The 16,293-nt window shown below is 41.4% G+C and overlaps 1 protein-coding gene across 2 annotated transcripts; it reads left to right on the forward strand.

The window, feature by feature from the left end:
* Positions 1-494: 494 nt before the first annotated feature.
* LOC110980021 (uncharacterized) lies at positions 495-15,550 on the forward strand. Of its 2 annotated transcripts, XM_022236285.2 has the most exons (5): positions 496-640; positions 847-1,018; positions 4,677-4,869; positions 6,582-8,545; positions 10,156-15,550. In XM_022236285.2, the coding sequence occupies exons 3-5, from the start codon at positions 4,788-4,790 to the stop codon at positions 10,906-10,908; spliced, it is 2,799 nt and encodes a 932-aa protein (XP_022091977.2). In that variant the 5' UTR covers positions 496-640; positions 847-1,018; positions 4,677-4,787; the 3' UTR covers positions 10,909-15,550. The 2 variants fall into 2 exon arrangements, with proteins under 2 accessions (XP_086993759.1, XP_022091977.2); XM_087137633.1 differs by lacking the exon at positions 4,677-4,869 and having other exon boundaries at positions 495-640.
* Positions 15,551-16,293: the final 743 nt, after the last annotated feature.

Here is a 16,293-nt window from a genome sequence, read left to right on the forward strand (position 1 = left end):
TACGTTGAATATGTTGTCAGATACATAAGTTGAAAACTCAAACGTGACAATGTACAACGTGAAGTTGTGTGATTCTCTCACAACTTCAAGTTGTCTTTCAAAAGTTTTATCATTTATTTATGCATTTATTATTTTCCTAGAAATTTATTTTTAAGGGTAATTAAGTTCGTAAAGTACAGAACTGAGGTTTGAGCTAAGTTTCTGTACAGTGTACACTTAGTTTATTTCCACCTTCGCCACTGGAAGAAAAGTTATTGAATATACAAGAGCAGGTGTAAATTTTGACCTTGTTGTATACAGCAGTAACAGAACCACGGGACCGCCATTCATGTTGTCGCGCCGGTTGGTATGCAAACAATTTGGCGGCACTTTAATGTGGACAACCTATTGACCTTGGAGACGGTTTCCGAACCCCGAAATGTTAGGCTGAAAACATTGTACTCTGATAGGTCAATTCCTTGATTGATATTGACCTGGGAAAATTGCCAGCCAATCAGCGTGGACAGGCTATATGCAAATTTGATAAAATCTCATTGTATGAATGTATGACAGACACGAGTCGTCGGGGTCCTGGTTGGGACCGTCAAATCAATACCAGGTTACACAGCTGATTATTGAAGAGTGTTTCATTTCTTTATAGGTAAGTACGAAATAAATACCGTTAATAATCTTGCCTAAACATGAATAAATAATTTTTAAAAAGCTGGTAAAATAGTAATAAAATATAGTTCATATTCAAAATTGTATTTGAAGTAAAAAAAAGAGTTTTAATTGTTAAAACTGTGACAGACAATTAAAAGCACATCCCTTTAGAATAATTTCATTGATCCATTATGTCTACGTAAGGTCATTCATCGGTCGGGTATCTTTCTGTGATGACCGGGTGTGCTCGATTTCGCGATCTGCTTTGTACTGAATGAAACCTGCTGCCAACATACTGAAAGCTGGAAGGCTGTTCAATTTACACCAAATATTGTCGTCTTTCGCGACTTCCTTCTAGCGACAGTTGTAACCGAACGTAAGTATGTGAATTTGGTTGTTTAGGACCCCTTCTGTGTTGGTTTATTCTGTTGATTAATTCTTCATATTTGTGGAAGAGATGTTTTTGACGACATAGAATATTTGATCGATTGTCGGCATTCGAATTGAACTTGCTTTTCGTTGCACGCCCTCTGTCATGTCTGTGCATATACGAAAACGAGCGAGCTAAGCATTACTTTCCATTCGGGGTTGAACTTCTTTAAAATAGGCCTCGAAATCCGTAGGCATATTATTTGTTCAAAACCTCACATAGGCCTACATGCATTGAAGGAAATGAAACGGAGAAGACCCTGTGGGGCCTTGCGTTTGTAGGCTTCTTAGGCCTACGACTTGCCAAAACGGTTATGATGTAGTGGTAGACACGGTCATGACGGTACAGTTAATTTGGCATGCTCTTTTGCCTGTATTGTAAATGGTTGATTCATGGGCATTCCCCTGGCAGAGTTCATGTTGAGACTTGTTCTTCTGTAATATATAAGACTGTCTTAACATCTTCTGTGCGGTGAACTTTTGAATATGAAGTTCATTAAGTCGGACCCTTTATAGTCTTTAACATATACTATATAGTCTTTATTTCTTGTTTCATTTGTCTTGTGTCATCTTGCTTATTCTAAAACTTTTTGTAGGCAAATACCATGAAAGCTATCAAACTGGTTACATGGTGATGATGATGTACATACATTTAGACCTTTAAATTGCTGTAGGTTGTCATTTGATGTGAAGATGGAGGATGCTTTAGGTTTATGCTTATAATGTTCATTAAAAAAGGGGGATATTGGTATCTGCTTATAGCAAGGTTAGGTGTTGTATTGTACCAGCATTTACCGGGGGTACCCTTTTTAATTAGGAGGCCGACACTTACCATTTACTGGAAGGCGCAGTGATGTGTTATTCCTTCATGCTTTCTCCAAGTGATACCCAAACCATCAATTCCAAAGCAGTACAAAAGAAGGTCTTTCGTCTCCATGTTATAATAGCCTGATTGTACATGTATGTTCGCTCTGAGTAGCCACATCTATGCTTGATGTTAGTTGGACCAACCCAGACTATACTTTATGTTAAGTAATTCAATCAAGAAAGAAGCCACCAACATCATTCATACTTCACCCACAGGACAGAATGGATGCTGAAGTCCTGTATAAATAAGGGGCATTGGCACATCAGTTTCCCAGTGGGTCTGATTGTTTGTGCTATATCATGTACATGTATGTATTCCTTTTGAGGTAGGGTTAGGGTGGTGAGAATGAGTTGATGCTACCATTAATGTCCTTGCTATTGTAAACTATGGTATTGTTTTCTGCTGAGAAATACAAACATGGTGTTTCAGTTTGGTATTTCCATGCCATTGTCAGAGCGACCAAGGCTTATTTCTCTTGCATAAAATTGTTAAACTCTGGCAGCTGGTTAAGGTTTGTGACTCCAGAACATAGTGTCAGGTGTTTGAATCCAGCAGCTGGGTCACATGTTGTGACATTGGGCAAGTTACTTTACCCTCTCTACCTCACTTTACTTCCCCTGTCCACCCAGGAGTACGAACTGGTATCTGTGAAGGGAGAAATGGTTGTGTTTAATCAAGGAACTGAATTATTTTAGAAATATTTATGGGCTTGGTGAGCAGGGGTAATAATGATGTAGATCCTGGAGCACCAGTAATAGTGGATATGAAGGCCACACCAAAGTATGCACATAGAGTGAAATGTGAAGTGAATGCATTCCAGGTTGTATGTATTTGTACTTTGTCTGCACCTGATGTGGCCTTTCCTTGCTTCAACCACAAATTGGTCTGTGTACACCTGTTCAGGTAGCTCTTGCTTTCACTGTCAAGGAGTTTGTAGGAAAAACCAGCCAGAAAAGTCTAGAATATTGGGTTCAAGTTGGGCCTGAGTTTAAGAATACATGTACCTGCCTACCCAGGAGCAGATTGATGAAACTTTGGAAGGTTTACTTGTAGTTATGCTTCGCAGTTGAAGTGGAACAAAGAATGACTTCAAGATCGTTGGCCTGCAGTAGTTATGACAAAGCAATACATGTATGTACTTGTGCATTTCTTAAGTAAAATAAATTTTGTGATTTCTACTCATCTTTACTTTGGATCTATTAATTTATTGATTTTATCTAGTTTGATTTAAAAAGACTCTAACAGACAAGTTTGACAATTGATAATGAATGGATTGCATTGATATAGTATAAAATGATACTAATTACTCATTGGAAAAGTAGTTTAGGAAATTATAGGATTGAAATAAGATAAAAGTGTGGAATAATTGAACCAAGATAAGGAAATGACCAGTGCAAGTAATTTGTAGGATGATCAGCTTTTGGTACATCATGTATGCAGAGCTGCTTGTGCGACAGTCGCCCCTGATACTTGTAGTGCCCCCCCAGTTACAGTTGTGTAGGGGGGGTAGAAATTAATGGCGACGATGGGTCATTAGATCTGCGCATTTGTGTATCCAACAGGGTTTTATATTCAGTAGAAACCACAAGACTGACTTCCAACGTATTTTATGGCTAACATTTGAATTCCCATGTATGGGCGTGCTGTAATATCCAGAGTAATTCTAGAAAATGTAAGGAAAATAAAATAACAGCATTAACCCAAACCCCCTAAGCTCCTGCACTAGAAAGCATACTGAACCTCACAAAATCCAACAGGTTCATGTACTTGTCTATGTACTTGTACATGCAGGTTACTGTACCAAGCCTGATAAACTCCAACAGAATGAGCCTGTTGGAGTTTGAGTGATATGGTGTGGATGGGTCTATGCAGTATAGGATGACTTGCACTGAACAGTACCAAACCTGACAAAATCAAGCATAGTCCAACAATTGGTAGAGCAAGCCAGACACTGCACACAGTGACCCGTGTATGTCCCAACTCACGCAGAATCCAACACCATCTCCCTGGGCCTTTCATCCCAAGTCTCACAAAATTCAACAACAAGTTCCTCAGGTATGGTACCAAACCTGCCCAAACCTCACAAAACCTGCTGTTGGAGTATGGCAGGTTTTGGGCAGTTTTCAAATTTACAGGTGCACTCTCTTTCTCCATAGCTGTTGGGAACATGCATATCGTACATGTACATTGTAACTGTATCATAGTTATTGTTTAACTAAGAACCTAGGGACTCGAGAGACCCCTCAACTCAGTCAAAATCCCTAACAGTGAAAATTTCCCCCAAACGCGGTTCTGGCCAGGATGTGCACATTGGTGGTTGAAAGTGTGCTGATTTCCATTAAAACCCAAGCTTCTTCCTGTTAGGCCAAGACTGGCTGCCGTGCTAAACTTAATTAAAATGTGTGCGCCAGTAGCATGGCAATAGCACAGCAGTTGCGCTAAATACTGAACTTAAATTGAGCAGTGTTGTACCACTGCCATTTGGAACAACAATGGCGTGGCACATACCTAAAGGGTTTGCCATGCCAAATTCAATTTGCCAAGCCGAATTGCATTAAACACATGCTATTGCCATGCCGAACTTAAAAATATTGAATTATTTGAGTTCGGCACAGCAGTAGCATGGCCTGTAGTATTGGCCTTAGTTTGTCCCTTCTTCCACCTTGCAGATCATACCTTCAAGTTCAAAGAGGATTGACTTTTACCCCTGACTCGTGTATTTCTTTTTTTGCTTCAGTTGATACTTGGACCCTCTAACACAAGGTGGCCATGCCAGACTTCCAAGTTTCTTCACACGTTACAAGTTGTGGGCCGAGTGGCCCAAGCCTCCCCCTAGAAATTGAACACCATGTCCCAGCAAGGTTCAAGCAGTGAGAAGCAGAGCTCAGCAGCAAGAAACACGGCTTACCATGCAGGATTCCCTAGACAAGGTGCATTACGTGCCCAGCCTTGATTAAAACCTAGTTCCTGATAAGTTGATCCTATTTACTCTGTTAAGTGAAGACACCTTGTGCGTGCATGAGTTCGCTTGTAGTTGGTGTGGTGTAAACTATGACAAATTTCAATCGGACAGGGCCCTAAGCATCAGGAACTGCATGTGGGCCTAGGCACATTGAGGCCAACCTTTTGGAAAGTCCTCCCAAACTAAAGCCTTTCTTTGAGTCAATCAGTGTTTAGCTCAAGTTCGACTGGACCAAAATGACTGAGAATGTTCCTGCTCCCTGTGGATGTGATGTCAATCTATCGCAGGTTGCTCCCTGGCTAAATCCAGGGGCTCATTGAAACTGTACCCACACTGGACTTGGTTTTTTGAAGGGTTCGCCAAGACAGTTGTATAATGACAAGTGGTTACAGATGTGACCACTGTCTGCACTTAGACTTTCAACCTGGGAACATTTTGCCGAAACCATGGGAAAGGTACATGTACATGTAAACAAGCTGTCAGCATGACTCATGACAGCGCTTTGCAAGACCTACATAAATGTACTACACAATGCTGACAACCTTTGTTATCATCTTAGAAATTGCACTGGTAGCTCCAATCAAACCTCTGGCTATCAAATAATATCTGCCATTATTGCAACTGATGGAGGGAAAGCGCACTGGAAACTTGCCACATATGCACCACACTGTGGTGAAACACACAAAGTACACACGTTGGTGCCCCTGTGCAGTGTGACTTCACTCTCAGGCCAAATGTACACTCTCCAGGGCCACTTTTACTGATTCGCACTGTCCACACTGGACTTGTCATCTCAGGGAAAAGGTATTTGGTCAGTTTCCTTGACAGCAGTTGGCCAGTAGAAGTAACCTCTGGACTTGGGACAAGTTACTGAAAGGAAAACATCCCAGGCTAGAAACAGTATCCATCATCTTGGTAAGCTGTACCAAAACAGTCCAGTGTGGCCAGGGCTTTACACTCCTAGTCAGAGAGAGGCAAGTAGGGATTTAGTTGTGTGCTCAAGGCCACAACGTCTCGCCATCAGCTGGATTCCAACCCCTAATCCTCTAATGAGTCACGATGAACCCTAATCTGTGTGCCACCCGGTCATCCCAGCCCCTCACTTTTCTGCCCTAGAAAGGTTCATGTACTTGCATTCTGCTCCGATTGCATTTGCAGCATGCAATCATCCCATATTGCACGGCCTGCAGTGGTGTACACTGTAGGAAACATCTAAAGATTTCACCTAATTTTTTTATTACAGATACTTCAGTCTAGACCTGTCAAATACCTTCAAGGTTTAAAACCAATGAAATCTATCTCAAGTATATAAATGTTACACCATCTTGAGATCATCAGTGATGCAGCCAGTCGATACTGTAAACATGACTCCTGTTTGAACAATGTAGATTTTGAAACTGATTGAACATGAGCCAGAAATTGATAAGTGGGCATTAGATTGTAAGAAACTGAGAAAGTGCTTTAAGCAACTAGTGAAAGTGGAGCTTCCAGATCTGCCTTTATTGAAATCAGGTTGTCCTCATGGTACATTGTAAAACTTCATGCTTGTACATGCATTTGCATTGTAAAAATAAGGTGTCCAAATTGGCCGACAGGATGACCAGAAGAACTGGACAACCCCTTTGGCCCAAACCTTACACAGAGAAATTGACATAGACACCGTGTGTTTTTTTAAAACAGGTCTGCCGTTACAATACCGAGCAACTGACACAGTTCATCACGCTACCTCAGAAACACCTCATCATCCTTCACGACCACCAAACTTTGCCCAGCCATGGAGAGTCGAGCACCCATTGAGCCACCACACCGTCTCAGAGAGAGTGTACTCAGCTTCTCCTGAAGCGACAAGGATCTCTTCAATGGGCAACAAGAATGATCCCAACAAGAGTCCGACATCTCTTGGCAGCACTGGCGCTTTGAGCAGCAAAGGTGAATTATTGGGGACAACAGACAGGCAGGATAGAAACCAGCTGAAGTTGGTACGAGCTGGAAGTCAGGAGACCAGAGATGGCAGCACGCCTACCAGCCACCCTACACAGCCACATAGCAGTGACTGGCTGAAGCATTCCCTGAGTCAAACACTGACTCGCCCCTCCTTGACAGATTCACAAGTTGTGCCATTAGTTACCCCTGCTGCTCTGGCAGACATGGGACATCTGTACAAGCTGCCCACTGCGTCCTCACCAAGCCGACCTCAGATTTACCCATCTGGGATGTTTGCTCCATTATACACGTCAGCGTCAGCTACACCTCCTCAGTTTCCTGCCTACACCAGCCCCTCTGCAGTTCAAGTGTCAACGGTACCAACTTTCAGCCCATACTTACATGTAAGTGGGTACCCCCTTGGCTACCCTGTGGTAGCTGCCCAAGGTACAGTCGAGCCAAGCCCATATCCAACAGTGGAATCCTATTCAGCTATGTTAGCCAGCATGGGTAGTCAAGTACAGCAAGCACAAGGCTCCCGACTACCTGTGACGACTTACCTGCCTCCTGGGGTGATACCTTTACCATATGGTACCCAGATCACCCCTGGTATACCTGGACTTAGTCTATTGCCAAAAGGGGCTGTACAAGAGTCTGTCCCTGCTGTTGCATATATCAACCAACAGCTTGCAGGTCCAGGTATTCTTCAGAGTGGTCCTCATGTCTTAACAGGTTTAGTTCCTGTGAGCAGTAGCATGATCAGCTTTCCTCCAAGAACAGAGGATGAAGCAAACAGACATGATCAATCCCAAGAGAAAGGAGGTGAGCAAGAGCAGATCGCCACCCCAGTAATCGAAGGGGCAGGAGAAGAAAGAGTCATGCAAAGACACTCAGAAGCTTTGCCAAGGCGGACATTTGCAGCCAAGCCACATGTGATGTTTGATAAACCAGAAGTCCCTCACACTGCACAGTTACAGAAAATAGAGCCTGCAGTACAACTGACACCAGCTGATCGGCAGTCTGAACAAGACAGAACGCCTTATGCAGTGACTGGCACACGCCATGAATCAGTCATAACTGCTGTGTCTCTAAGCAGTGATAAATCCAGACCATCATCCCAAGAGGAGCATCCCGTCTATACAGTAGGGGAGCACTCCCATTGGGGTGCCAGCATCGAACGGACAGGTGCATTCCCCATCTCTGTTCCACCAGCAGTGCAGCATTCACCTCAGGTCAGGTTCCAACTAAGCCCCTCACCACAAGCAAGGCCCTCGCCAACTATCATACACACCCCTTCTGCAGAAACAGATGGCGTGCCCCCACCAGTGATGCCCCCATCAACACAAAATCAAATGACTTATGTAATACCAGCAACCGAGAGGGTTCAACAGAACCAGTCCCATCACCATCCCCAAGGAGCAATGGGACATTCTTCACCGGTAGAGCCCAACCACTCCCAGGTGCAGCATCTACTAGGCCTTCCTCAGATACCAGCCTCGCCATTCAGTAACATACCCTCTTACTTCACGCGGGGATCTGTCATCCAGCTCGCAAGCGGGGAGCTGAAACGTGTGGAGGACATCCGAACAGAGGACTTTGTACACAGCGCTGACATGTGCGAGGGACTAAAGATCGATTCTAGCACAGTGGTGCGTATCAACGAACTTCCAGACAATGGCGTGGCACTCATTAGTTTTCTGGTTGGAGAACACAAGGCCCAGGTGATCATTTTTTTTTCTTGGTTTCAAAAGTTATTTTTGCCAACCTTCTTGTCTTAAGGGTCTTATTATGCAGCTTTTCATTTTTCCAGTCCAGATGAATTTATTGCTTATTGTTACAGTTTTCACTAGAAAGACTAATTTTTTAAAAGAGTGAATCATGTACGTGGTTTGCATATGAATTGTTGTCAATTAATCCTCTTATCCTGAGGTCACTCTTTGGGTCACTTGGTAAACACCTCAAAGAAGCACAGCTGTGTTGTGTTGTGCACTGCACCAACAATCCCTTACAGGAATATCAGATTGCACTTTTGTGCTGCCCAACAACTGTGCTTCACTGTTTCATGTGCATCATTGTGCAGTAAACCAAATGCAGTGAAGAGGACTGCACAAAAGACCCTGTGTCATTTTGTGCTGACAACCAACTGTGTACATTCATATTTGTGCTGTAAAACCAAAGGACGGTTAATATCAATTGGAAACTGAACTCTTTACAATCCACTTAACCACTTGTTGCCGGGGAACCCCGTTTCGAGCACCATGGGTTTATACACAGAGCCGGGCTGCCTGAAATCGGACAAAAGAGCTGGTCCCTGTAACAAAAGACTCTACTCGGAACAAAAGACCTGCTGCTGGGAATTGCCGTCATTTTTCGGCTTGCATTTTTCAAAGGTATTCCGTCACTGTTTTTAAACAGTATACCACTGTTTTGGGCATAGCGCACTCGTGGATTAGCACCACGGACAAAAGTGCTCCATGGCCCCATTGATGAGTGACACAGCACCACTGCACGCCACTCCAGCCATGTTTGAAAAGACGCCACTCGCATTCACTGGGAACAGAGGAAATTATGCAACACCTCACAATTCTGGGCTCTCTTTACAGGGCGGCAGGCCTGGCTGAAATACTCAAAAGTCAATGAAGGTTGCCTGTCAGCTTAGAGTAGACACCAAACAGTCATTTGTGTGGGTGTAAATGTCCATTATGAAATGAGGAATTTCTGAAGAATTTTGAAAACTGAAAATCTTAAAAATGGCCCGTATGTGTGCATTGCATTTTTAGAAGCACCCGGCAGCATCTGGTTAAACGTCATTTTGATCATGCTACAGTATGCTGCGGAGCATGTACGTAATGTACATGTAGCTGTGTCAGTTCAGCCATGCTGTCATCCTAGTGCTATGATAACAAATCATCCTCTACAAGTCTTCAAGTCTGAATTATTGCTTGCTTTGTTAGCATAGCATCCTTTTTTGTAGCCACCATCTGATTACATTGAAGTTGAATGAAATTCAACAATAGGGAAGTACTGTTGGAGTTTTCCTCTCAGAGTTTTGATTCTGTCTTAATCTAGAGGTCCTGCTTGTTTTCTTATTAAGTTAAATTCAAAATTCTCAAGAGCGTACTTAGTGATATCACGGATAATGTTTGCATCAGTAGGACTCTGATGACACAAAACCAATCAAAAGTAACACCTAACTATTATGGTGGGACACCAAATTGGTGCACAATCCATCACTGGCAATAAATGAGTCAAAGAGGGTGTCAAACTTGTGAATTTGCATCATAGAAGCCTTCCTAAAGTTGCCATTACATTGGCCTCTCTTGTTTCATAGGTGTCATTAGAAGCGCCCATGGAGCACCCCTTCTTTGTCTTTGGACAAGGTTGGTCAGCAGTCAGACCAGAGCGTTCCCTCAAAAGCTACAACCTCAGCTGCCACAAGCTGGCTGTCGGCGATGTGTGCGTGTCACTGACGGTGAAGGACAAAAACGGACGGTGGCTGCACCGGCCACAGCAGTCTGAGCAACCATTGTCACAACAGCACCAGCTGCAGCCACATCAAGTCCAGGTGTATCAACAGCTGCCACCACAACAGCAGCGCCAGCAACAGGAAATTCCCATGCAAAGTTCATTTTCAGCAACCCCCAAAGAGTTGCCATCTTGGTCCCCAGAACCCAAGAGACGACTTCTGGAACCCGTCCAAGAGGACGCTAACTGGGAAGACAAGGCCCACCTTCGACCTGCTACCTCCTGGCAACGGGACTCTCAGCAGCATAGCAGCAGCCACCTTGAAGCCCCACTGCGGTATACATTTGCCGTTCCACCCCCGGTTAGTGCCACAGTGTCGTCAGAACAGCCAGTGAGTGAAGGAAAGCTCACAGAGCAGACAGACAGCAATGCAAATATGGTACTTGTACGGACTACCAATGCCGTGGCCGAAGAAAAGAGTCAGAAATCTTCTCCACGGACTGACAGCAAACCTTTACAGCCACTGAAACGTCGATGGTCAGATCCAATGCACCGGGCACAATTAGCTGCAGAGCAAGAGAAGTATACACTATCAACAAAACCAACCGAGTCACAGTGAACAGTTTTAACTGGCAGTAATGACAATTGATGGGATCTCATTTACTCAAGATCTGTGTTACTTTAAAATTTTAACGTTTGGTATATTGAAGTCCATAGGTACATGCACCGGCACATGTAACAGACACAGTTGTATGTTCCAATTCAGAAGCTCAGTTTATGGGTTCTTTCATTTAGTTACATGTACATGGTAATTTGTTATTACTTCGATCAAGTCCAGTACCCAAATCTCAGAACATTTTGTTTTACTTTAAATGTTCCAGTTGTTTTATAACATTGCTCCATTTATGGGAATACACGTACCATGTTTTTCAATGTGTTCTCTTCGGGTTTCTAATTCAAAACAGGCCAATATTCCTAATAGGAAACACTTGGCAATCCCATGTCTTGGGCACAGTGCATGGACCCCAATTGACCTTATCCACAGTCAGCCATATTGAATCAACAGTGAAGTGATCCGGGTAAATTTTTTTAAAAACTAATATGTGTGGGAAGGAAGATGATTCAATAGGGGCACATTATAAATTACCATCCTTGTGCTCCGATGGGGAGTTCCAAATGGAAAAAAAATCAAGTCAACCAAATTTTCCCAAATGAAAAACAATTTTTTAAGGGCGGCCATACCTTTAATTGTTGCAAAATGGTCTGGCACCTTTCCATAAGAGTGTTCAATAAATGGGCATTTGGAGAGCATGATCTAAAATGGCCATCTTGAAAACAAGGCCATTGAATACCCATGGTAGATGTTCATTCTAAGCATTCTCATTCCCTGTGGCAACTGTCAGATGCATTTCCTGACTTCAGTGAAAAATAATTACAAAACTTGAGACAAATAGAGAGATAGTTGATACCATGGCAACCAAAATGGTGTCACTGCAAATTGTAGGAATGTACCAGTACGTGTGGAAAAAACAAGTCACGTCTTAATAGCCTAAGGTACCTTTTTTTTTCTTCCGTGAAACGCGTCAAGTGCGCCTGTGGCCATTTCTGAGAAGTCCTTAATCAAAGGATAGTTGCCGAAGACAAATGTGTTGTGTTTAGTATGCAAATATTTAATTTAACCAGTCATCAACGTGGTGTTGGCTTCAAATTTTTCCCCGCACATGTTAATTCTTTATGCATTGCTTGCAAATGTATACATGTATTTACTCTCTCAACAGAGTGAAAAAAAATTCTTTCCTTCATGCATTTCGCATTCTGCATCCCCCTCGACATCAGCCGTCTTTCAGATTACACATGCACATGCAAGGGAGAGTGGGACATCCGGTGTTCATGTTTTATTTTTAAACTGTGGTTATTTAACATCCTAACTGGCTTTAGTTCCCTGCTCACTCTGAAAATGTCAAAGGTCGCTGCAGTGTTTTAAGTAGGTAAGCACATGAGCTGACATTCAGCAAATATGGTTTGGAAACACACCTGTAAATTTGATTCATTTATGCTGAGTCATTTCATATCTTGTCAGTTGTCCTTAGTCCAAAGAAGACTCTAAGGCATAAGGTTTAGCATAATGTATCATACTTGCACATCCAACTAAACACATGTCTAGGTCTACTTTGCTTTAGATGCATTTTGCATGAGCATGTACTGTAGTCACATACATACATGTTTGCCTGCTTTTAGACATGACATTAACCTGTCGTTGAACCTGACATTAATAACTGATGATTTACAACAAAGCATGGGGCAAGTTGTGTTCTTTAAAATAAAAGCTTGAAACATCCTACGGACAGGACAACCTTTTGCTGCTTTCAGTAAGCAGTTTAATATAAATGTTTTTATGCACCTTTGCACCCCCTAGGTCACACATGTATACAGTGTCAAGCTCAAAATATGAGTAATTCTTGGATACTGAGAAATGGCTGTTTGAAAATAGTTTAGGAAACCCTAAATAGTACATGTAGTAGTACAACTATTCACAATGTGAATTTTTCATGGGTACAAGTGTTCCTTTTGTGGTTATCTGATATGCTGCTACTGATATTCCTGCTCTTTTTTTGGGGGGGGGTTGTTCTCATTTCTGGCAAGGTCTGGCCAGACTGCTGTCAGTCACTGAGAGAGATTTGTATAAATGCACTGTCTGAATGTTTTATTTTTAAGTGATTTTCCTTTGCAGAGATCTTAAAGCTTGTCTGATTTTCAAGTGGAGATGCCAGAAATGTTTGATGTATACATGGTATGTACATGTGCAGAATTTGGTTCAATTTTTCTTTCCGTGAGAAAAAAGTAGGGAAAAAACTTCAACAGGAAAACGGGTAAAGCAGGCTAGTAGCATCGTTCTAGTGACAGCCGAATGAAGCTGTCCACAGGAAACACTTAGTTTTTCTTGTGTTTGGTGTAAGGTGAGAACTGTTTGATTGGTGAGAAAAAAAAGTGCCAGCCAAAATTTGTGAAAACTGTCAGCAGAGAACACCCCGTTGCATGTTAAAAAATATTTGGATGTGTTGATTGACAAATGCATTTACAAGATGCGTCTCTTTTCTCTTTAATGTTGGCAGAGCTGAGTTTTTAAACTTATTAAAATTTTAGTTCTGTATTTGTTTTGTAGTTGTATGTGTTTGTCTTCACTACATGGATTTTGACTGGCATGTGAGAGAGCAATAAAAGTGTGTGATTATGAAAGAACTTTAAGATATAAAATATAAAGATGTTTTTAATCGTCTGTTTATAGACCTCATCAGTATTTTATCTATATTTACATGTACTGTAAAAAAAGTGTAAACAATTGTACAGACTCTAAGAACTTTTAATAAAATGTCAACTTTGAAAATCATTCGCAGTATAGCTGTAAACGCTTATATTGATATGTACTGTAAATGTATTTTATTTGTAGATAACTTGGATAGAGAAAAACTGCTATAGAGTTTATATACATGTACATGCTACTACCAACGTTACCTGGAAAAGATTGTATATACATACATGGAGATCATGTCATCTATATTAGAGTTTAAACTGTTTGATTTTGAACAGTGACTGCTGAAGTGATGTACATGTGTTAAGCATTGAGATGTTGAACATATGGAAGAGTCTTCGGGTTTTTCCCCTGGATCCTGGTGTTAGTAAATTGCTCAGTGATTGTGAGGCATTTTCTTCGAAAATAAGAAGTGGAGATTGTTGAAGAAAAGACGGGATTGAATTTGAGATGTGTGGCCTCATGTAAAAGACATTTTTCAACCACCGTGTAGTTCTCAGGAATTGGCATTGAGTGGATGGAACATTGTCGATGGAAATGTGTTTTTTTAAACATGCTTTTGCCCATTGTACTAAAGAGCCATCAGAACGTTCCAGCACAAGTCACTGGCACCTGGCGATATGCTGGATGTGTTTTGTCATGCAGAGTTCTCACTTTCATGGTGTGTACTCTCATGAGAACAGAATTTTTCCTTGGAGTTCCACTATCTTGTTCATATTCCACATAGAAATAAGACATGTACAGCCATGTTAGCACCCATGGAAGTGAGTTATTTATTTTCTTTTGTGATGCTGTCCATTTCAGATCAGTGGCTTGTCAGAGAGCTAACTTTCCTTGTTATACTATTGTTATTGGTCAGATTCTGTTCTTTGTTTTTATCCCGTGAAAGGGATCATTGTCAGTAATGCTGCATGAAGCTTGTGTTGTTTTTTTTTTAAACCCGTGCTCTTTTCACCTAAATATTATACATGGTGAGGAAAAGGATGTCCGATAAATAAGTTTTGGAAAAGAGACGAAACACAGGGAAGCTTATGTAGATAATGTGCTGACTTATTGCACCGAAATACGTGTAGTTACACAGGTATGCCTGTCTTTGGTATAAAATAAGCCACAGATTTAGGGAAAGTAAAAAAAAAATTAACAATTGATATGTGATGACTTTTAATTTATTTTAATATGAAGACAAGGTGAATTTACTAGCCAGTCATCATTAAAGGAAAAACTTAAGTAAAATGATTAATGCCAGTGGGGCAAGTGACTCTTGGAGAATCTTTTCACATTGCCACTTGGTTTTGGGGTGCCAGTGGGGTTAGGGGATATCTATTACATGCACCCTCTACATGCCATAAAATCTGTCTTGTGTTAAATTCGACGCAAAGATGAATTCCTACATAAAAAACTGTCTTTACTGAGCAATTTTGGAACATACCCAGTTGTTTCTTATGTGTCATCATACCCTATTGATTATGTTTCAGGAACTAACTAGTGCAGTCTTAAAATGGCATGAATCTGATAAAAGGAATTGCTTCATTATTGAAAATAGATGCAGCCAGCTTGGTTTATTTATAAACTTGTTTTATGTAAAGTGTTTTGCTTTTTCTGTCTTTAAGAAAAGGGATTAGTATATACATGTATACTGGTACATATGTAAGCATGAGCATGCATTTTCAGTCTCATGTGGAATGATGTTTCGTTTACTTTCTGCCAATATGTCGAGAAGAAAGAATGTTTATTTACCTCGGCCAATAAACTTTGTGCACTTGCAACAGCCATCCCCTTTCTAGCAGCTGTAGCTTTTTAAGTACTAGAAATTAGCGTGAATTGCTTTTCCCAATTATCATTATTGTTGTTTCATTTCACTGATTTGTTTTCTGAAACAGATCAGTTACTCAGTGACCTACTGAATTCATAAGTCACAATTAAAAGGTTCTTGACATTGACCTCTTTAAAATTGTTTTGTGTGATACTTGTGTTTGGAGTTTCTGTGTTGTTTGGGGGGAAGGGGTATTATTCTTGTTTTTTCATAGTCATGAGATTATAGATTTGCTGGAACTTTTTCTTTTTGAATGGTTATGCACATCCTGTAGATAGTAAGGGCTCATGTTAATGTTTTTTTATAAATTGCAATGTAAAACTTCCATTTGTGAATATGCATACCTCAGCAAAGAAGAAGGTGCTTCCGTCAAGTACCAATACATTATGTCAAAAGCACGATATCATGATAAACATTGAAATCAAATAAATGTAGGTTGTGGTAAAAAGGGACTATTTTCCAGTCTAGAATACATTCATGTTGGTGGAGATATGAGTGCAAAGGTTGGTCCGCAGTGGGCCGGCTTTCGCGTACATACATGTACATGTACACTGATGTACTTGTACAATGTGCATGGTGCACGTTTTTATGTACATGTGCAGTGTCCCATCCCAATTCAAGGAAAATTCTCCACCAGCCTAAGGACAAATTGTTTCGAAAAGAGGGGTCTGCGTGGGCCAAGAAATTGTGGTATTGTGTAAGTGTGGCTTAGGATCATCTCTGTAGATTCAGGGGCACCCATCTGGGGGCAAAGCAGACAAAAATGTGATTGAAAATTTGTCAGAAGAGCCCAACAAAAGTGAGGGATGTCATTTCAATAAGGGCTGCTGAAAAGACTGGGGAACATTCACTTTTGGGGGATGACTTTGTTTTGGGGAGGT

Source organism: Acanthaster planci, linkage group LG06, assembly GCF_054643075.1.
Source record: "Acanthaster planci isolate LZ-2023a linkage group LG06, COTS_SCS, whole genome shotgun sequence".
Classification (NCBI taxonomy): domain Eukaryota; kingdom Metazoa; phylum Echinodermata; class Asteroidea; order Valvatida; family Acanthasteridae; genus Acanthaster; species Acanthaster planci.

Excerpts from the sequence above, each read along its gene's own strand:
- LOC110980021 (XM_022236285.2), top strand. The coding sequence starts at position 4,788 with ATGTCCCAGCAAGGTTCAAGCAGTGAGAAGCAGAGCTCAGCAGCAAGA. Across the intron at positions 4,870-6,581 it reads TGCAGGATTCCCTAGACAAG|GTCTGCCGTTACAATACCGA; the intron begins GTGCATTACGTG and ends TTTTTAAAACAG. Across the intron at positions 8,546-10,155 it reads TTGGAGAACACAAGGCCCAG|GTGTCATTAGAAGCGCCCAT; the intron begins GTGATCATTTTT and ends CTTGTTTCATAG.